This window comes from Astatotilapia calliptera, chromosome 6 (genome assembly GCF_964374335.1).
Source record: "Astatotilapia calliptera chromosome 6, fAstCal68.1, whole genome shotgun sequence".
In the NCBI taxonomy this organism is placed as follows: domain Eukaryota; kingdom Metazoa; phylum Chordata; class Actinopteri; order Cichliformes; family Cichlidae; genus Astatotilapia; species Astatotilapia calliptera.
This window is the reverse complement of record NC_137427.1, coordinates 8,979,296-9,002,504: the sequence shown is the minus strand read 5'-3', so window position 1 is coordinate 9,002,504 and position 23,209 is coordinate 8,979,296. Positions and strand designations below refer to the sequence as shown.

Genomic DNA, 23,209 nt, shown 5'->3' with positions numbered 1-23,209 from the left:
TTGATTCAGGTGTGTTGACCCAGGGTGAGATCTAAAACCTGCAGGACACCGGCCCTCGAGGCCTGGAGTTGCCCACCCTTACTAAAAATGTTAACCGTCACCGGTGACGGGTTAGGGTTTAAAGGGTTAACTTTTGATTTACAGCAGCTGTGAAACAACTTATACTCCAACCTGACGTTTAACTGCAAAGCTCACTCACGCAATCAGCACACAAATAAAAATCGAACCAACAATCCACTTTTAGATAAAGAAGTCTATTTATTATTTGATATACTGTATCATATGCATTTTCATATAATAGTTCTAATACCAGTAAGTCAAAAATAATAGTCATATAGTATTTATATATATAGATATATAGAAAACTAATCCAATAATCTACTTTTTACTTGGACTTGTAAAAAAAAACAACATGGAGAAATGTATAATCTTCTCCCCAGCTTAAATATAGGCGCTTTGAGGGAGCAAAGAAGATAATACAAAAAGAAAAATTACACCTGAACATTGCATCTCATAGAATAAGAACATCTGTCAGCAGCTAGTAATGTTGACCATCTTGGTTTAAGACACAGGAAGAGGATGTGTTTTTTTTCTTTGCTAGAACATCTTTGACATATACAATTTTGTCTTATTTTTACCGTCAGTTGAAATGGCTGAAAGAGTTCTGAATTTTTAGTATGAATGAGAGAGGAGACGATGGCAATCATGTGATCATCTGGATTTGTAGATTGAGAGACAGAGCATTAGATTACACCAGTCTCATTACACATACTGAAGATCACTTCTAACGATGACAGCGGGGGGAGGCGGGAGCAGAAAAAAATGGGAGAGTGTAGGAAAATAAGTTTTTTAACAGCAGGATATAGAAAGGTTTATGTGCTTCTCCACCAGTGATCTGCATTTGTAAACAGAGAGTAGCAGCACATACAGTGCAAAGTCCTTTTCATCTACTCACACCAATCCACAGCCTCTCTCACTTTCTCTCTGGGTGCTCTCCAGGAGGTAGCCATGTCTCGGTTGGCCGGGAGAGATTTCCATTTAGGTGTAGCAGTCATCACAAGTTTTTACCAACTAAACTGATATCATTCAAGAAAAAAAGAAAAAACTCCCACCCCTGTCTGCTCAAACTCTCGATATGTAGAAATGAAAACATGGAGGCAGGCTGTTTAACGGCTGTAGCAAATGGATGAGGCCGTGGACTACAGACCATCCGGAGCTGTGGAAGGTGGCATCCAGGGGCGCTTGTGTCCATCAAGGCCTGAGATGCAGGAGGGCTGTCTCACTGCAACCCGTCCTCCCTTTGAGAGGCGTGGGTCGCCAAGTTGGGGTCAAGAGGAAGCGTCAAAGCTGCACAGGAAAAGACAGACATGCCATTGCAGTTAACTAAAAACTAAAAGCAGGTCTGAAAACATACATTTTATCAAACTGAGCGACATTTTAGAACAAATAAAAACGAACTGAAACAATGATGTGTGTTTGGGAAAATATCTGAAATCAGTGAGTGTGAGGTCACAGGGGTGACTGTGCTCGCTGTGACTGGGGTATGCTTAGGTTGTGAGACTCTTCATTTCAAGAGTTCTTTGTTTGTAATAGCTTAGTATTGAATATCTTAACTTTTTAAATCTTTTTAAACTTTTTAAATCTCAAACTAAATAACAGAAACACCTAAGCAAATGTCAAAAACCAACCGGATTGATTTTGGAAGGCATTTTTCATCCCAGACCGATCTGATAAACCTGAGAGCTAAGGGCTAAGTATATATACGCACTGTATACCAGTTTGTTTGGGCAGAAGTGTCTGCAGTGTTTTTGTAGCTTGTCCTAGCTGTTTGGTATCTTATATTTTGGAAGTTCTCAAAATCTTGTAGTTTATTTTGGGGGGAGTTCTTTTTTTCTCCTCGTCTTTCCTCATGTTGTGCATTTTCTGTGGTTTCAGTTCGGGTCACTGCTCATGTGGTCAACCAGCCAGTGCTACATAGCCTGACCTGTCTCCCCAATGTGATGTTTGTGTATTGTATGTATGGTCGGCAAGGTATCATCTATCTTAATTGCCCCTTGGGGATAAATAAAGTTGTTTTTTTTACATTGACTTTAATATATAAATCCACAAAAATTTTAAAAAACAAAACAAAAACAAACAGCAAACATAACATCCTTCTTATTCACTGTACTGCAACACATTCATTTGCCTGAGAAGAAGGAATTTTTCAAGTGGTATGGGATAGTGTTTCACTAATCTCAAGCTTGGGCGTTACAGCATGTGTAATTCAAAATCCTATTCAGTGTGCAGGTGACGGAACAGGACATTAATTAAAAATATATATACGGCTTTAAATGATAAATAGGAGCTGTAACAGATATATTGCTATGTTAATTATTTCTATATTTGCAGTTTTCCTTGTTATGTTAGGAAAAACAGATGTTTCTAACAATGATAATGCTGGTTCAGTTCTATCTAAGAGTCCCAGTAAGCCATGACAGCATGACAGTGAGCAAGAATGAACATGACAGAGTTAAATGGAATAAAATCGTCACACATTTTACGCACAGTCTTGTTTCCTGTCAATATTTGTTGTGTGGAAAAAGGCCCGATTGCCTGTATTTTGTTGCTGGACAAGTACAGGTCTCCAGCTTCTTATTTCCACTGTTTAACCTTGAAGGCAGTCTTTTCTTACAATAGTTTGCAATGTCGACAGTTGTAAATGTGAGTGAGCTTTCAACAAAGAAATTTGAGCCCTGATTCTCAAAGCCATTTATTCTTTGCATGTTCTCAAAAAAAGATGCATAAATAAATAGCTATTAGCTGTTAGTCTGTTGAGGGGACCGACTGAAAGAGAGAGAGGGGGACAGAGAGCAAGCAAGAGAGAGAGTTTGAGCGAGTAAGATGTTCATCTCTGCAGGTTTTTGTGTTACTTATCAGTGACAGATTCCTTTGTTCCTGCCTGCGTCTGTCTCCACCTCAGTGGAGAGCCAAGGGACGACCAGAAGGCCTGACTGCAGTCCGCATTCTTAGCACATCCTTGTTGCCTTTTCTGAGCTTGCAAATCATCTTCTGACAAAAAGTACACTTTATTCTTTTCTTCACTTGAGTCACGGATGTTTTTGTAGAAGGTGATGGATTGAAAAAAACGAATGCAAAGAAAAAGGACAAACAGTCCTTAATATGCATGTTAGAGAAGTTCATGTGTGGGGGAATAAGCACGCATGTGGCTTGTAGTTACAGTTTGTGTGTGTTGGTGTACTAAACAACGACAAGGGTGGCCAAGGGGGGCCCCAACTGTCCTCTAGGGGGAGGTACGTCTTGTCTCGCGGTCATTAAATATTAACACAACCATCTCGGCCTCCCGCTGGGCCTGATTGAAGATGTAGGATGGCATACGGGGACAGAAGAAGGTCACCTCTAACTCTGTAGTCCCACAGCAAACCCACTGTGATTACACCTGGGCTAGATCAAGCAACATTACTCATCTGGAGGGAGTGCACCAGACTAAGTCACGGAATGACCCTGCAATGACACAGGATCTGTTGTGATCAGGTTCAGATCCAGATTACCTACTGATTAGCAAGAGAATAAAGTCCAAATAGTTTTGTATGTATTTCAAACACTCCTGACTGAAAGAGTCCATTATTTATTCATGTAAATCCTTCTAATGTAAATCCCTCCATCCGACTAAATAGGTTTCAAGACGCAAGCTAAAGGAAGCAGCACACTGTATGGCAAAATAGAATAATAGGAGCTAATTACAGGATTATGGGCCCTTGTGGAAAGAAGAGACAATGACCTTCATTAGCTGTTCTTCTTCTTTCAGAGATTCTAATTAACGCACACAAAAAAAGTTTATGAAAAAGAAACAAGGTGGAGAGGGATTCTTACCTGTCCCATAGCTTGACATTTCTACAGTTGTTGGTGCAGCAGCCGGCTGATATCAAAGCTGTGACAAAAAAGGAAGAGGAACGAGACAGAGGAAGAGACTTGAATGTGTTGTTTTGACAAGACTGGATTGTCTCATTAGTCTAATGATTTAGAGTTGATGTCTGTCTGGTTAGACTGCAAAAACAAGGAAACATGACTAATAAATAAAACATGTTAATGGAGTAGCAGCTTCTGTTATTAGCTAAATTATATGTCGGAAATCAAACTGGGAATGCAGCAAGTTTGTTATTAGAACAGTGGCGCCAATCAGCACATGCCCACCCTGCATAGTGACTGAGCAGAATGAGAGACTCTGGAAAATTTGACATTTTAGAGAAAAAACACAATCACCTTTTTGCTGCAAGTTCAGAAGACAAAATGCACCTGCGTTATTAGACTTGTTTCAAGGTGAGCAGGCATGATTTGGATTAGTGAGGCAGTCAATCAATTTCCAGCTCAAGTTCACACGAAACAGGTTTGACTGGTGGATTGTACTTCACAACGGAGGCGCACAGTGCACGCTTGACGTCTCTGATTAGACCACATAAGACAAGATCCAAATGAAGTATTATTTGTTGCTGTGACCTATTTAAAGCAGAAGCAGCATGGAGACAGCGCCTTTTGAAATAATATCTTTTCTTAGGTTTTATTTCGTAAACTAAACAAATATGAATCAGACGGTCACTTACTTTTTGTATACTTTATTAATTTCCTGTACTGAAATTACGCTCTGCATTTAACCCATTCACTCAGTGAAGCAGTGGGCAGCTACCAATCCAAACCCAAGGGAGCAGTGTGTAGGGAGGGTACCTTGCTCAGGGGTACCTCAGGGTAGTTTCTCTCCTATAAGATAACATCTAGACTGAGGTGACCTGGAAGGCAAATTCCAAACAGAGGTTTAAGCCTTTTTATGGCTGATTATTTTTTCTTTGTAATGGTTAGATAGATGTGCTAGTTTAGCATATTTTTGCTTACCCCACTGTCAGATTATGCGGGTTGTAGCTCACTTCACTCTCTGCAAGTGAAACTGTTGCACCTTCAAAGGAGAACACGCCATTGCAATCAACTTTGCTCTTCCTAAACACAAGGAAAGCTCTTGACGTCATTTTGAAATCCTTTTCCTGGGTTTCCTGTCATACTTAAATGGCTCTGTGAGAAGTTCTGATCACAACTCGGTAAAGCAGTGCAATAATGTTTTTGCTATAAGCAGACCAAACTTTGCAAAAAAAAAAAATGTTATCCCTCTTTACCTCTTTTGCCCTTCAAAATTCTTTTATCCTTGCTCCCTTGCTTGATATCTCTATCTCTTTCTCTCCTAGCCAGCGGTTTCTTCCTCCCCATGAGTCCATAATCATGTTTTCAGCACATTTCCTCTCCTTGGCGCTCTAACATCTCACATTAAAGATTTATAATGCTCTTGTGACCGCCAAGTTGTGCAAAAGATTCCAGTAGCCACTTTCACTATGTTCCCTGCCCCTTCCCTTAGTGTGGTCATCAGGGAACAAGGCAGGATAACACAGAGATATGAAAACTCCTTTAAAGTGTTGGGTAGATGCAGCAGTGGGCTGGGGGGTATTTTCACTTGGAGGTCAGCATGTGGGGAATGGGACTGATTTCACGGCTAAAGCTCACAAACAGGGTTAAAAAAAAGTACATCATCACATGCACTGTTCTCTACTCACACAGCTAACACAGGTGAAGCCAATATTTACTGTATTTAGACTTTTTCTACACTTGAAAGATGTTACTCTGAACATGGTCTGTGGGCAGTTGCAGAATCCAGGTTTGTATTAATGCTAAAATTTACTTTAGCATATATCTAAGGATGAAAGTCATTAAAGGTCAGCCTTGAATTTTTGTTGTTTGTATCAGCCCAAAATTTAATATGCCCTTTATTACTACTTCTACATACAAACACATACTACATATGATTAGTTTCATGTGTTCCCTATTCAAGCCACCTCTGTTCCTGAGCTAAGAGCTTAGGATGCCTAGGATATGTGTTTCATGAGTTTCAATGTGGCATGTTCCCACTCAGAATGGCTTTGTTACTATAGAACAATTATAAAATCGAATTTTCAGGGTTTTTTTAATGTAAACAATTTGACTATTCTTTATCTAGTCAGGATCAAGAGTGGCAAGAAAAAGCATTAAAAGGCAGTATCGATACACATCTTTACATGACTCTTTCAGGCTGTCATTATAAGCTGGTTATGTTAGCAAATGATATATAGTCACTGTATAAATCTATAATGCCTTGAGGTGTTTGTGGTTGTTATTTGGGGCTAGATAAATAAAATTGAATTCAATTGCATCACACTATAAAGACAACTAGAAGTGAAGAATATTCCTGGAAAAAACACAGGAGAAACAAAAGTTTTTCGTTCAACCATTCAACCGTGTTAGCTTGAAGTAACTCGATTCAAGCTGCGTAACTCACAGAAACAATTGGCTTGAATGGATTTGCTGTCTCAAGGTCAGCTTTCACACACACAGGTCACAGGATTATAAACTGCTGCCTTGTGATGGTGCAGGTCAGTTTACACACCAGCTGTGTGCCAAAATTCAGAGAATCCCTTTAAAAGAACTTGATTAGCGTCTAATTAAACTTGCTCCTCCTGAATTCTAACCAGCACCTGTGACCTTTTCAAGGAAAGTTACGATGTGAGAAAACATGTAATAAACTTAGGCGGTGTTTGTTTCTGTTATGGGGAAGCCTGATGTTAAAACCAAAATTGGATTTAACCGCATGCGAGAGACGTGTAGAGGGAAGGGGGTTAACAGTGGGTCAAGTATATAGATAATATGATTAGTCTAGAATAATATGGGGGGGGAGCTCTCATAAATTTTGCTTCTGTACACCAAAGCTCAAGTGAAAACCTCCAAATTTCCCCTCAAAGAGATCTGCAAGATTGACTTGGGAGAAGCTGCTCCCATACTGAATATAGCCCTTTTCCCTTAGCAACCAGACACCAAATTATTAACTTTATATAACTCATAATCCTGCACTTCATAAAGAAGCTGCAAAACCTTTTAACACTTTGTTAACAAAATAAAGACTCTTTTTTTGATGAAAATTGCTTGAAAATTATTCAAGAAGGCTGGCTTTGAGCAATAACAATAAAGGAGCTGCAAAAACAAATCAGAATGACGGTATCTGTATAATTTATCAAAACCGGTAATCAAGTTTTTATTGACATGTGAATCAAGCCAGTAAACACATGAACCTGCTCCCAGGACTACTCATCTCGCAGTCCTCCTTGATCTGTTGCTTTCTATTCCTCTCTCTCTCTCCTTCTCTCAATTTACAGAATCAATGCAAGGTAATTTCACGTGGCCATTCCCTCAGATCTTCTAAAAATCTGCCATATAAATTATTCAGGCTGGCTGGGCAGGAAAGCCCGTTGAGATGCATGGTAGATCAGTGACCTTCCGTTTAGCTGGCAGTCAGACAGACAACTAGAGTCAGTCAGTCAGTCAGTGAAGCTATCTGGCAGGAGAGCAGCTTGTTTTAATGTCCCTCAGGCAGCTGAAGTCTGTGCTGTTATGTGCGACTTTGGAGCGTGATGGCAAGCTCAGAATGCATAACATTATGCATGGCCATAATACATACACCAAATGAAAAGAGGAACATGCAGGGTATTTGTGGAGTCAAGTCTGTGCTTGGCCATGCCCAGTCTTGTGAGACCAGACTTCAAGCTCGTACCACTTCAGTTCTGCTTGGTCATCCCTGCAGCACTATATAGCAGCAACAACATGCTAATTGGTTACACTTGGTTTCACCAGGCTATCACAGCCTGTTCTTATCTTTTAAATCAGTAAAATTACACAACGAGAGAACAACACTGAATTTTGTTGTTTTGCAGGACTGTTTTGTCACGCTTAAAGACTGTGTTTTAAATAGTGGTGCAGTGGCTAGTCTCACAGTAAAGGAAAGGTTCTGGTGCCGAGCTGGGACCATTCTGTTTGGAGTTTGCATGTTCTCCCTGCGCCTGTGTGGATTCTTTCCAAGGTATTCCCACAGTTCAAAGACTTGCTTGTTAGGTGAATAGGTGATTGCAAATTTGCCACAGGTTTAGATGTGAGTGTGTGGTTCCCCGTCCTTGTGCTTACCCTGTGACAGACTAGCAGCCTGTCCAAAATGTTCCCCACCTTTGGCCCTATAACAGCTCCAGCCACTCCACAGCAACATAGTTTTGAACTTTGCTTTAAATATCTGAATATTACTGCCTGAAAATAATGAATTATGTTATTAGAATTCACACAAAAAAGATTAGCATTAGATGAGAAGATAAATTAGCTTTATTAGAAAAAAAAAATCTGCTTACTAGATTTCACAAACAACAACTGAGCTCGTGGTGTGACAGTGTACACCAAAAAGCTTGATTCACCAAGAAATTGTAATTGTTTTGTTTCTTTGTGTCTTTTTCAATAAAAGGACATTTGTTTTTATCTACGACAAAGCATGTTTAATACAATAACATATACGTATCATACGTGATTTTTAATGGCATATCAACACCTTACACAGCAAATATTGCCCCTGTTTTTCAGCACACAATGTAGGCCTAATGCTAGTTAAATCATGAATTCAATCATTCTATCACAGCAATAAATTCAGCTCTTTGAGCACCTGGAGAAGCTGCCTTTGCAGGTTTGATTGCACTCCTAAAATGGAAGAAGGAGAACTTCTGAAAATCAACACAGCATCTTTGTTCTAAGCAATAAAGCCATGAGAGATATTGCTAAAAACAGTGTGCACTACACGCATCACAGAACGGTACAAACTGGCTCTAACCAGAATAGCAAGAGAATTGGGAGGACATGGTGCACAACTGAGCAAGAGGGCATAAACATCACAGTGTGCACTTTGGAAAACAGAGGCCACACAGGTTCTCAGTAATGGTACCGACAAACTCCGGTCTCAGCATGAACAGTAAAGAAGTGATTCCAGGCTTTTTAGGTAGAGTTTCACATAAAAGATAATACCTGAGACTGGCCAATGCCTGTGCCTTGATATGACTGCCTTCTTTGCAACTTGGCCTGAAATGTCACTAATCAAAGAGAACATGTAATTAGTGATATCAATAATTATTAACTGTCACTGACAACATTCCTGATCAATTTAATGCTATATTAAAAAAATACTTACTTTCAACATAAAGTATTTCTTTCAATTTTAGGTGACACTAAACCCAGTAGTAAGTCAGTAACCTACAAATCAGTCACTCACTACTTTTAAGAGAAGATTTTTCAGTCTAGTGTTATTGGTTGAGATTATTCTTCTCTATTCTTCTTTTTTAACATATACATTTATCTACTTCTGGCTTTTAGCAATACCTCCCTAATTTAAGCTGCCTTTTTTTACCGCGTTGCTATGATAAATCTGCAATGGCCAACTGAGGCATGAGACCTGTAACAGAGTAAGTGATGGCAGCAGGGAGAAACAGCAAATAACTTGAAGCCTATGTGTCTGCTGCATGGCTCACCGTTCAGCTGAAATAGACCACAGAGACACGAGAGCATGAAACTCGCTGGAATAGAGGTGAATAATTGGCGCCCCTTTGGCTGATCGAGCCTACGAGGGATGTCTGTGTGTGTGTTTGCATTTGTGTGTGCTTTCAGAAAGAAATACATACATCAAATAGACGGTGCATACTCACGAAACAACGTGCAAACACGTGCAAAGACATCGCTTCTTGAATCACAAGCCTGTTCAGTTACGTTGACAGAGCAGTGCTTAAATTATGGCAAAATGTAGTTAAATTGAAGACATTAACTTTATGAACGAAGGAGACTTCTTTCATGATGGTTTATAGATAGAAACTGTAGCCTCTAATTTTTCTTCTGCCTCTTTTGTCTTCTGTGTTGAAGCTCCACATCGTCTCCTCGAGTTCTACAAGAGCTGGTTGTTGTTCCATGCACTGCCGTAGTGTTTTGCTATGATCCTCAAAAGGCAAATTAAATATTTAAGCAGACATTCACAAGATAAACTGCTGTTGCTCTATTTTAACATGTCACCACCCATCACACCACAGTGCTGATGAATAATATAACAGACCGGGCACAGAGCAGCGTATAGAGGATTGCGATGCGTGTGCCAGTTAGAGGGGTGGGGATGGGAAACAATACTGGTAATTTCATCAGCTCTGAATTAGATATTCAAATATCCCAGAATTCTTTGCGGTTTTGCGTGACACAAAGGGTCTGCATTTAAAGGGTCTTGCTTTTCATCTTCCAAAAGCCTTGGGACATCGATGACCCATGCCCTGGGGCTGAAACTTGTTTACACATTTTCAGGCTGTCCCTTCCTTTGCTATTAAAAACAACAATAATGCTTTTTTTGCATTTGTGTCATATTAAAAGCCCTTTAGATTTAGCTGAAAATAATGCAATGCACTGTAACAATTTGTGCATTTTCTTCAAAACAATATAATGCAATATAGAGCACAGGTAACCATCTGTCAATTTGAGTGTTAAGGATGAGCCAGTATTAAGTCTACTTTAACATCGACGTGTGGATGTGATTTTACATTCTGCTCTTACACCCCCCCCCCCCCCCCCCCCCCCCATATTCTCACATAGCTCTTCTCACATGAAAAAGTGAAAATAAGATTTTGTTAGCACTTATTAATAAAGGATAAAAAGATGGGCTTAGCGGAATATTAAGAGATCGAAATAAGGATGTTTCTACTGGGAAACTCATCATTGTGTTATCATTTCAGGTCACTATTGACCATCAATTGTCATTTAAAGCAACCAGAGAAATTCTGTGTACTAGATGCTTTATTTGCAGCTCAAGTTCTCACAAAGCCAGGTAATTAAATGATTAAATGTACCTTTTAGTATAACTGTAAAGGAAATGAGCCAGTCAGTCTGGAGCAGTGGGGGGTCGGGGTAATAAAATTGATTTAAATATCTCGGAGAGGAAATCTCACAGACCAAAAGACATCGCTGAAAGAGAACTAGTAAGAGATAACGGCATAAATATAATGACAGTGGTGCCAATCATTTCATGGTCTAACATAATGTAAAGTAATGGAAGCTCCACACGTGCCTTATTGTAAATCAGGAAAACCATTACCTCAAACACACAAAATGGGCATTAGATAATTTATGCCCCAGGAAGTAGATAACTGCATCCTTTCAACATGCTATATTCCTGATAAGTTATCTCATTTTTAACAGACAGCTGAGCTATAAAAGCCATCACTCCGATAGGAGCAGCAGCGTGCTATGACCAATGACAATGCACAACAACTGACATAAACCACAGACAAGCTATATGAGCCCTACACAAGACTTTGAGCCCTTATAAAGAATTAATAATACGTTGTTTCTCTTGAAGATTAAAAGTTGAATTCACAAACATAAAATTTAAGTTGTGTAATGGAACACAATCAGGGGCTTTAAAAATGGAGGCATACTTTGTCGGGCATGACCAGTGATAATGACAGATGAACCAAAACAGAGGTTTATATTTTGATTACGCAACAACCAACATAAATGTGGCTTTTTGCAATGAAGACAGGATTCCTCACTACTTACTACGTGCTGTTACAGCTTGATTCTGAGATGCTGTTAAATCATCTCAGAATATTTCTGTGTTTTAAAGGGGGGACCAAAGAATTTTAATTTAACTACTTGTAGTTTTTAAGGCAGCCAATTTTGTTTAAAGTAAAAAAATGGAACTTTTGTTTGTGGTTTTTTTGGGGGAGAAGAAGTTAAAAAATCTATTTAACTGATCGAATGAGCATTTAAAAGCAGGCTAAAACAATTGAAGACAGGTTCAAATCATTTAAAACAAATAATTAATAAGCAACATGACAGATATTTTTAATAGAAATGTGAAATTGTCACATGTTACTTTCAGAAAGAAAGTAAAAGCATTTCGTCTGACTTTGCACCCCTGACTTGCTGATTAATATTACACTGCTATACTTTTAACATTGTCCAGAAATATGTGACCACATTAGCCACAGTTTTGCAAAAACCACAGATTTGCTGCCAGCGAACATGAAGGTAAATTAACCTTAATTTAATATGTAATTTATGTGATCACTAAGCTAATGCTCACAAAATGTATGCAAATGTACCAAGCCCTCTTCTCGCAGCCTCACCTGCATACTTCCCATGCTTCACTTAGGTCTATCTGTCCAGCTTCACTTTCCTCCTTGTCTCGCACCTCATTGCCTGATACCCTCAGACTGACAGCTCTCAGAATGGCACACAGCTAGAACTGAAGTAAATGTAACAGTAGCAAAATGTGGTTACTGCTGGTGACTCTGGGACTGTGAGAAATTCCCTCAGGCCCACTCTTGCCCTCATACATGGCAGCCACTCAACTTTCAGTTAATTACCTGGCCTAGCAAGCTAATTTCCTCTCAGCTCAGTGGGCTGTTCCCCACTGGCATGGCGTAAGAGGACAAAGACTGCTCTCCATTCCACTGGGTTTGCATGTCTACCGGATGAGTGGGGCTACTGTGCAACATTTGTCACATACCTCTGGGGTTTGAGCCGGAGCAACGCTAGTATGCGCCAAGCAGCCTCCTTCATAACTCAAAGAGCCACTTACGAGCTGCTGCGGGGGAAATGTTTAGGAGAATCCTCGAATAGTTAAATGCCCGACATAATCAAAAATTCTGAGTTATCTTCTTATGGGTTTTTTCTTTATGAACCCATAATCATAACATCAGTCACGCCACAGTGTATGACAATGTGATTCTATGCATGGAAAGACGTTTGATTATGTGCTCTTCTCTTCTAAATCTGCAGCACAAAATCATCCTCCTTTCCTTTCTCTAATTTATAATTTAGTCTGCTGAAAACAATTTTTGTTTTTATGTTAGACACATTTTACACCCCATTTCCCATTGACATTACCACTGTCATGAGTATTTGTGTGGATCTGGCATTGTCTGAGAGTTGCAGAGGCAATATACGGCTTTTTGCTGCATCCAGGAGGAGGAGGCTTTAAACTGACAAAGCTTAGAGCAGCTTGATTAAAAATGACAATGATATGCACCAGTGGAAGATAAACAAAATGCCTAATCATGCACTCCTGGGTTAATAGCTGCTCTGATGGCCTATAGGCAAGGGTGTTTGGGATAATTGGTCTCAGATGTGATTACAAATTCAAAGGCCATGATAACATTTAAAAGTAACATTTTCCCCTCTGCAGATGAAGTCATCCACCTTGAGAATTGAATGTCTCTGATGGCCTTAACTCTAAAGCATCTTTGAAATTTTAACCAATTTTTTAATGATAGAAGACATCAATAAGGGGATGCCTACTCAACTTGTAAATTAAACATTCATCTCTTATTTGCAGAAAGATCCAATGCCATGGGATTTTAAAATGAGTTATAGAATGTAAAACAAAAAACTGCTAGAATAAGAATTAGTTGGTCTTCGCGGCATTTGTCGTGTAAGCAAGTTCAAGAAGTCCTGAAAGGTAACGCTGGAATGGCAGGGCAGATGAGACTGTCTGGTTATAATATTATTCCATTTGACTTACACCAGCCTAATGCTCCCCTAAATCCTTTCATACCAAGCAGCTGTGACAAACATTTGAGTTTCCCCAGGCCGCTTAGACTGCGAGACTTGACAAATTTTCAAGGGATGCTTTCCATCCATCGCCTTGGCAGACAAGCAAGGAAGAAGAGGATAGAGTGGAGCAAGAGGAACAAAAAAAGATGTATTATAGAGAGGAAGACAGAACGAGGGAGAGAAGGAGGGGAAGAAAACAGCCAGTAATCCACTCAAATACTTCCTCAACCCTCTTTCCTTAGCTCAGTCTGGCAAACACCACATCCTCCCGAAACAGGGCTTTGTAATCAGAGTTTTCTCTCTTTGCGACAGCTGGTTGTTCACACTGGCAGCCAATTAGGATGGTGAGAGAGGGAGAGTGAGAGTGAGAAAGAGAGAGAGAGAGACTAGCTTTTCAACGACACTGGCGAGGGAGAACATTATCTGAGACCACAGCTTCAGTGATGATTTCCTGTTGCACTGACAGGCAGCAGCACTTCTAAGCAGCAGCCAGAGGAGCTGGACAGTCTGAACTAATGCCACAATTATAGAGATTAACAGATGGAATGAAAGAGTGGATTGGTCTTTGCTAATTCGATCACATGCTCGAGAATGGAAGACCAGAGCGTGTCAGTTCCTCTTGAGTATATAAAAAAGAAAAATAAGAGAGGTTTATAGCGAGAGATTTTATAAAATAGCCACAAGCCTGAAGTAGGATAGAAAAATGTGTTTAGTTGAGAGTATTTTGAAAACTATTTCTTTTTTAAATGTAATCACAAGGTAAAGGTTTGAGCAGCACTTGCAGAATACAAAACAACTTTAGGGTTTGACTGAATTATTTCAGTTTGTGGCATTCATCAAGTTATTTGTAAAAAAAATATTATAGACCTCATTGGTCAATTTGTATGCCATTGGATGGTCATGTGGTTCCCGGATAGTAATTCTCACTAGAAATGTGGAGTACCAACACGTTCTCACTCCCAAAGCGTAACATTTTACGCTAGGTGACAAATCGTCAATATGTTACGCTTCCGGGTACCCAACACGTCCCTAGATTACAAGATCGGACAAATGAGAAAACCGTTTGGAATGAATCTACACATGTATGTTTGTTTTACTTAAATCGCTTTGGAAAACACTATCTAACATCATTAAAGTGCTGGTTAAGGTTAGGGATGGAATACATGGCTGGAATGTGTATTACCACAGGAGCCTTATTCTACTGGATTTCGTCCATAACCCGGCGCGTAGCATAAGAACGCAGGCGGTCACCTTTCACGTTCCTCAGGAACACCGCGGGACTTGACAAATCATCATTATATTACGCCTCGGGAGTGTGAACGGGCTGGGAGTACCCAAGAGAAATCCTAAATGGAACATTATTTGATACCTAAATAGGAAAACATGTAAAGGTATGTAGTTGTGTGCCATAAATCTGTTCTATGTTTCTTCAATTAAAAAAAATTACAACACTAAACTATAGGTGCTGGAATAAACTGTGTATGTACTCTAACTTAGGGTAATGTTGAGCTGATGTCTTGCTAATTAGCTAAATCCAAGACTTTAAAAGATATTATCTGAGCTCTTTCCATTTTCTTTGAGAGAATGAATAAGTTGCTGTTTATTATTTTATGGTTGTTTCATGGGGTTTTATTAGAAAATGCTTTCTTCAGCATTTCTACTGTGTATTATTTTTCCCCACTGTGTGGGGGGTGGATGTTACTATATTAGAGTTTCAGCTAACTTTAGCGGCTCTTTAGTACAAATTTTATGCTCCACCAAACCCATTACCTGCCATAACATTAGATTTGTCAGACTAATGGGTTAGACTTTCTATTATATATAAACAATAAAACACCAAAATATTACACCTATATGCTGTTTCTTATTCGAGTGTAAGCAAATCATCCAAACAGGAATTATATTTTGCTGACATTCAAATTAAATGCATGCACTATAACGCTATAGCCTAGCAAAAAAAATGAAGCTTTATTGATATTTGGAAGGCTAATATGGGTTTACTAATATTCTGTCTAAACTGATATCAAATATTACATGAGAGCCTCATATATCTGTGGTTTAGCCATTATGTAGCACTAGCTTGCATTACAATGCTAGACATTATACTGTATCTTTATTTTGATCTGTCACCTGAGAAGGCAACGCGTGTATCACATCAAACTGAGCTATTTCATTAAAACAACTAAGAATAAAGTAGCAGTCACTGGCTAAAAAAAGCATGGCTTTGTCTTTATCACAAACACACACTTTTCAAGCAAACTACAAATACAGTACACAGAGTGCCACACATCTGCAGTACTGTATGTACTGTAAGAAAATAGAGCAAAGGTTTCCCCACACACTGCACCATCTTTTCTTTTCTCATGCAGCCTATTTTTCTCCTCCTGATCATCTGAGCAGCTTAAGCTAATATGCAGAACATGTGATTGCTAAAGCAGAAAACATGATTAAGTCTCTCCTCTTTTTTTGAAGAAGACCCTCTGCAGTGCAGAGATCCTGTAGGCTTAGTGAACATTCATCCCTGCTGTCTGGGTCAGGAGACTGTAGTGTTCATGGCTGATTAGTATCAGAGAGGGATTTTATCACGAGGCAGATATTTGTGCTATGAGTCAAATTGATCTTTTGCTGTTACTGATTATTTGTAAAGCTCCTCATCGCATACAAAGTCAAAACGGCCTTTAATTTTTACTGCAATTTAATATTTGCAAGCCAATAATTACTGCTGCTTTAACCTCGTGGGACCTGGCGTCCACATATGTGGACATCACATTTTGGGTTATTTAGACCAAAATACTGAATTTTGCTCTACAAAGGCCTGATATCCACTTATGAGGACATTATACTGCTACTGTTCTATCAAAATGTTAAACGAATATGCTCATATGTGGTTCTTACTTTTCTTAAAAACAAAAATAAGGTTAACAAAAATCTGGTAATTCTTTGTTTTTACATTCATCGGGCCCCAGTGTGACCAAATATCAAAGAGAAATTAAAAATGCATGCTATGGAAGAGTTCGGGTCTTAGGAGGTTAAAGCTTATAGTGCCATGCACTGATTTTATTTGTAATTTCTTGTAATGCCCTTTTTATATATAAATGAGTCAATATACTTTTGGATATATGTCATCAAGATGAGAAAATAAGATAATGGTTATTTTCTTCAAGCAGAAACTCGGAGTTGAACCAAAGTAAAAGCACGAGTACTTTCATTTTGTTGGTATTCCTTCCTCCTGACTGTAACAATGAGAGAATAAGCTATGTGTGATAAGCTTCCTGAAAGATGTTGCAGCAGATTGTATTAAAAGGCTACAGAGGTCAGAGTGTTGTTTTGCTTTCTTTGTGGATTTTGTCAGGAATTTAAATGGCCTGAGCTTCGCTACTGTTGAGTTTTACATCAATATGAGTCATTCATTTGTCAGAAAATAAACCCTCATCGCTACACTGACCCTGGGACACTTTAGCACATCCACCCAAATCACACAAACATACACACACACACACACACACACAAGCATACATGCAAGATCATAAAAAATGAAATAATGCTGTGCAAAGGGCTTAGAGGATAATCCAAGCGAGTGGAGTGTACTACATCGTAACAGGAATTAAATTTCCTCTTCATCCAAAAAAGGACATGGCAGCAAGGTTAGGTCAGTGTATGACACAAAGGGATATCACAACAAATCTGCTCTCTTTACGTTTCCTACCCCACACATCTTTTTTTCTGTATCTACTCATCTTTCTTGTCTTTTTCATTCTCCTTCAGTTGTATTAGTTTAAGTGGCATTTTAGTGTATCCTAATCCGCCAGCATCAGATGGGTGATATTTTTGTGTTAACTTCAGAAAAAGCATCATCCTGTGGCAACGTGTTGATTGCATGTCTCTATCTAAGTGTAAATATCCTATAGTGACACTTAAAGTTAGTTCCCTTGTCAGGTTAGTGGAGGCATGGAGGCCCTGTAGCGACAAGTTCATGATGGAGATAAACATCAATTGCGACAGATGACAAACTATGATATACCAATATGACTTCACACAAGGCACACACATACTCAACCGCTGTCATACACAGGCCTAATGAAGTCTTTACGGCCCTGGTTAACGGCTATTTGGTGCATGTATTTCACTCCGAGCTAAGTTCACAACAGTTATGCCACAGTTGGCAAACTACCAGGCCCTGTGCACTCACAACATTTTCCAGTTAAGGATTTGTGAGGCATTAATGTGGCGTGGCTTTTGCAGACATCATATGGGTTTCAGGTTACATCAAGATTGAAATCTCTCATAGAGCTACAGTTTGCGCTGAGCCTTAAAATAGAAACAGAATTATGATCCAAATCAAAGTTGTGTGTGTCTTTATAATAATCCAGCGCAATCCATAGAGATTGCAAAATGGCTAAAGAGAGCATGCTTGATACTGTACAGTAGTTTCTGAGGTCACCATGGCTCTACTGTGGATCTTAAAATGCATTCACTGGCCATTTAGTGCTTTAATTTCAGGTGTCTCTGGAGGCAGACATTGTTAGTATTATCAAATAATCAGTGCCACAAAAAGTTAAAAGCCACATGCAAACTGCACACAGGAATGCCTCGGCCAGATTACGTCGAACTCAGGACCTTCTTGCTGTGGGGCAACAGTGCTAACCACCGTGCCACCATGCTGCCCTCATGACACCAATAGGTCACTTGTCAGATTTTATTTTATGTATACTTTATTGATCCCCGTGGGGAAATTCCTCTCTGGATTTAACCCATTCACTCTGTGAAGCAGTGGGCAGCCACTGGGCACCAGGGGAGCAGTGTGTAGGGATGGTACCTTGCTCAGGGGTACCTCAGGGTAGTGGATTTAAACCCCCGACCTTCCGATCACCACTCTACTTACTAAGCTATCCCTGCCCACAAAACTGCTCAAAAGCAACCAAATGTTGTGACTTGTAAACTGAGGTTCATATGTAAAGATCTGCGTACTACCTCTTTGAAGTTGTAAAGTTTTTAAGTGCATATTGTTAGGTAAACATATAATAATCCAATTGGCATAAATGACTCATCATTTGGTAAAAAAAACAGTTAAAATCCTCGCTATAAAAGTTGAGTTTGCTCTGTGCAAATTGTTTCTGTTTCTCTTGTAATTTCAAGCTTATATTGCAAAGTCAGGTAGATATTTCACCTTGAGGAATTTGTCCTTTAGCATCTGAGAGCTCTGTGCCACTCAGCACTTTTTCCCCCGGACTCCAGAAATCATTATCAGCCACTGTGGGGTATTTAAACAGCAGCCAAGTTGGTACTTTGATTTTTCGTCCTCCTCATCATCCTTAGCTCCCCACGATCTCTCAGAGATGGATGCAAATGGAGCAAAGATTTAGAGGTAATTCATCATTTAATAGGTTTATTCATCATTGTGTGGCAACAGTTGCAATGCTACAACTCAAATTTGTGCGTGGATCATTCGAGCTGGAAAGATTCATATAACGCCTGTGTTTTTTCTCAGTTTGTCCTGAGTCAGCCCACATTTCTCTTGAAATGAAAAAAAAAATCAATAATGCTGTAAATTTTGCAGCAGTCAGAATAAGCATGAGTATCTCAGTTTTCTCAATCAAACAAGTGCATTCCAATTCCAAACTAACCTGTAAATCTCATTTTCGAAAATGTCTGCGTTTACAGAGAAAAAAACACCTCTATGCTATAACAAACTGTAACACTAAACCCTGAAATGCTACACTTTTCATCCTTAAGTATGTCTGGGCACATGGCTGTATATTTGTATATCTATATATGTTGAGATATTTATTTGATTACAATATTTCACACTATTCAACCTTCACCATCTGTATAGGAAGCATCTCAATATGCCCCCCAAAAGTAGCACTGATAGTATATAAATTTAATGGTAATAAATCTTAAGTATAAAACAGAAGAAACTGGTAAATATTAAAACAAATTTTCTGCAATATCAACAAATAGTCTGATACAGAAAAAATTAAGAGTTTTGACTGTATTTAGCCTAAATTCCTTTTTGACTTATACGTAGCTTGGCCGAAGTTTCAAATAATTAGGTCACTCTATGTACAAGTAATCCCTGTGAGCTAAAAGCTTCAGGCTTCAGGCTGTTTTAAATGCTTGAGAGGGAATATCCTTAATATGGCCATCCTGGGCACTCAGCTGTGAAGAGATGAGTTTGTTATCCAAACTTTCTCTTTATGAGAGGCAAAAAAAAAGCTAAGTTGACCTTAAGGGAAGACAATGACAAAAAACAGCTAATTTCATATGGAGTAGAGAGAAGCATCAAGGCCCAGTATGAGGTAAATAGGTATTATTTTCAATGTTAAATCATGCAAAGCAATTAGAGAGAATAAAAGTATGGGGTTTTGGAGCTCCAGAGTCTTCAGAGTATGAACATTGATTTAGTAACTTAGTGACTAAGGTGTAGAAAACATGTAAACACTTGAATATATATTAGCCTTTATATATGCTCATAATAAGTGCAATAAGTAAGACGGTATGTTTGGCAGTTCAACTTATTTTGATATAGTGTCTCCTTCTGATGAACCTGCCACTCATTCAGGTGTATAATTCAGTTTATTTCAGCTTGCTATATGTTTTATGTTTAAAAGACAAGCAAGGGCAACATCATCCACGTGACTTTAAGGGGGTGTGTGCATGGAAAAACTAGGTGTTAAATAGAAGGTCAGTATATATGATCACATCACAAGGCACAAATAAACCTACCATTCATGCCATTATAGATGCTCCGATGATGTGGTGACAGCTCGTCTCCAGCCGGCCTCCTCTGCCCTTCTCTCACTGGGCTGCCAAACTTCACATGGTCAGGGCTCATGCTGTACTGGTGCCTGTGAGTTTCCGGGCTGCCCCCCTGGATGAAACAGCCCTTTTCATGGTGCTCTCCAGTCCCCAAATGTGCCTGCCGGGGCTCTGGGCTTCCGCATCCTGTACTACTTATGCTGCTCCTGTTGTGCCGCTGATAGAGCTCCCCGGTGCCTCCCTGACCTAGGAAGTGCTGCCTCTGGCCCAGGACGAGGTCAGAGCTGTGGTGCTTGGGGTGCTGCTCCGGACTTCGGTGGCCCACGTTCCTTCCATATTTTTCGGGACTAAGGCCCCGCATGACCCGACTATGGTCAGGCACAGATATAGAGCCGCAGCGGGGCCGGCAGAGCTGAGGGAGGGTGTATGGGTACTCCAGGCTTGTACTCCGATGGCGCCCAGCTGGGTGATCAGGACTGGACACCTCCCTGTCTCCTCCAATTACACCTCCTATTCCACTGATGCTGCTACACCTGGGTTTATGTAGAAGCTCAGGGCTTCCTTTTTCCCCACCACTGCCAACCCCACCCACTCCTGCAGCCAGGTGAGGCTGTTTATGGTGAAGGTGATCAGAGCTGTCAGCACTCCCTGCACTGGAAGTGCTGCTTCCATCCCCTACGTCTCTCATTAGCAACCCCTGGCCAGGCACTAGCAGCAAGCTATTCTGGCTGTCTATGGAGTTACGGCACCCTCCCATTCCCACACTGCCTCCACCTCCACTTCCTCCAGTGCCACCTCCACCACCTACTACCCCCTTTTCTTCATCCAGTAGAAGACAGAGCTCCTTCAGCTCCAGGTTCTCCCGGATTACCTCTTCTTGTCGAAGCTCTAGCTCCTTGAGTTTCTGGAGGTAGAGGGTCACCTCTTTACGCATTATGCTGGCACTGTAACGTCCGAGACGCTGCCACTCTCTGGACACACGCTTTCCTTTTTGACGATCATCATCTAAGAAGCAGCACAAGTCCCGCAGCTCACGATTGTCCTCCTGCAGCTTCTGGTTAATGTCCTGTGAAAGCAAGAAGAGAAATAATAGAAATTTAGAAATTAGAAAAGAGCGACACACAGTTTACGTGTATGAACCAGAAAGCCTGAGGGAAAAAAATGCTCCTTAAGGAACACAAATTAGTTTTTGAAATGTTGCAAAACAAAGTCATTTTTCATGGGTTACTTAACTTCGACTAAATCACTCAAGCCATTGTGCAATTTGAATACATTTCACTGCTCTTTCAGATAGCAATCAAATGGTGTATGCAATCATAATGAAATTAAATCCTAATCCTACGTCCTTTCCCATAAATGCAGTGACTCACTGTGTACCATGTGAAATACATAATGTAAATTAGAATCATCTGGAGGACAGGAAAAGGCCACACAGAAATGAGGCAAGGTCATAAACATTTCATACTAAGCAACATTTACTTAAGGATTCTTTCTTCACCTCCAAGAGACCTCCTTCTTTTCTCCTCTTCTGTAACAACTTAACTCTCCGCTATCCTCCATCTCCTACTTACTCCCCCTTTTGTACCCTCCAGCTCTTTCCTGTGTAATTAGGCTGCTTGGATGGGTGGAGAGGTGACGAGGTCTCCAAGAAAAGCAAATGATCCCGATGTGCTTCAGCTGAGACAACCCCAGGCTGATTCTCAGAATTTAACTGTAAACACTGTGGACACTGTGCAATAATTATTTTATTAGAAAATGAAGGCACTGGGTAAAGGTTACTGAAATGGAGAAAGCCTGCATACAGTTTCAGAGCATCTGCCACTCGATTCTGTGTTCCACTTGCTGTAGATTTATGTGAAGGAATTTTTTTAGGAATCTAAAGTATGCGAAGACAAGATCAGATTTGAGCACTGCATGAACAAATCCACTGATTTATTGACGGACATTACTGTTAGAAGAAAGCATTTTTAAGTGAAACCTACTCGTCATTGCTCTATCTGAGTGGAAAGGGCACAGCTTGGTATTGATTTTGCTAACAAGCACAAACATCCCTTCCCTTTTTAGTTCACTTTAAAAGCCCGTATTTCCCACCTCAAAAAAGTTAAAATGGAAACTAGAGGCTTTTATTAGCTCCTGCATGTGCAAAACTGCACATATACTTTACATCCATCTAAACCCAAATGATCGCATATGACCCATGAAATGGCACACTGAACTTCAGATATACCATCTATTCTCACACCATGTTTGCAGAGGCGCTCTCTAAACACCAGAGCATTGCTCCTGCTATGCGCGTTCTCAGGTGTGCTCCAAGCCTATGATCTCATCCTTCACCGATGCGCGCCCCCTCACCTTCAGCCCCCTGATTTCGTTTAAGTGCAGCTGGAGGCTACGATTGACCTCCCGGATGAGAGTCCCGTGGTCCAGAATCACGCTCATCTTGTCGGCCTCAGACCGCCTGAGTCGGCGCACCAGATCCTCCTTGGTCCACTTGAGCAGTTCCTCGTCAGTCAGACCGGAGATGTCCTCTGCTGGACTTTCAGTCTTCGCTATCGAGAGCTGAAGCCCAGGCTGGGGCGGTGGAGTCGCTTTCTCCATTGGCACAGCTCCTCCGGTACCGACAAAGAGCAGAAAATACTTAGAGGCTCGCTGGCAACCTCTGCTCGCATCCGCTCCCCGGTCGACTTAGGGTGGAAACGGTTACGGATTGTAAATCAGTCGCATAGTTTGGCCTTTTCTGTTGCTCCCCACTCTTCCACTCTCTTCCTAGAGCAACAGCTGACGATGCCGGCTGGGCGCGATACAGCGGAGAAGATGCTCTACTATCACTGCAACATCCTCACAGCCGAAATGGACTCTGTGCGCAGCCGATATGCATTAGAATCCAGATTCTGTCGGTCAGGTGGTCAAAGTGAGAAAAGCTTCGGTTTACACACACACCTGCCGCATCTAGGCTCAGCACACTGTGAGAAAGAGGAGATAGTCCGCT

The 23,209-nt window shown here is 40.4% G+C and overlaps 1 protein-coding gene across 1 annotated transcript; it reads right to left on the bottom strand.

The window, feature by feature from the left end:
- Nucleotides 1–238: 238 nt before the first annotated feature.
- On the bottom strand, nucleotides 239–22,956 carry ccdc85al (coiled-coil domain containing 85A, like). Its single transcript, XM_026170054.2, has 4 exons — nucleotides 22,573–22,956; nucleotides 20,188–21,286; nucleotides 3,874–3,931; nucleotides 239–1,347 (listed from the first exon to the last, which is right to left on the bottom strand). The coding sequence occupies exons 1-4, from the start codon at nucleotides 22,816–22,818 to the stop codon at nucleotides 1,329–1,331; spliced, it is 1,422 nt and encodes a 473-aa protein (XP_026025839.2). The 5' UTR covers nucleotides 22,819–22,956; the 3' UTR covers nucleotides 239–1,328.
- Nucleotides 22,957–23,209: the final 253 nt, after the last annotated feature.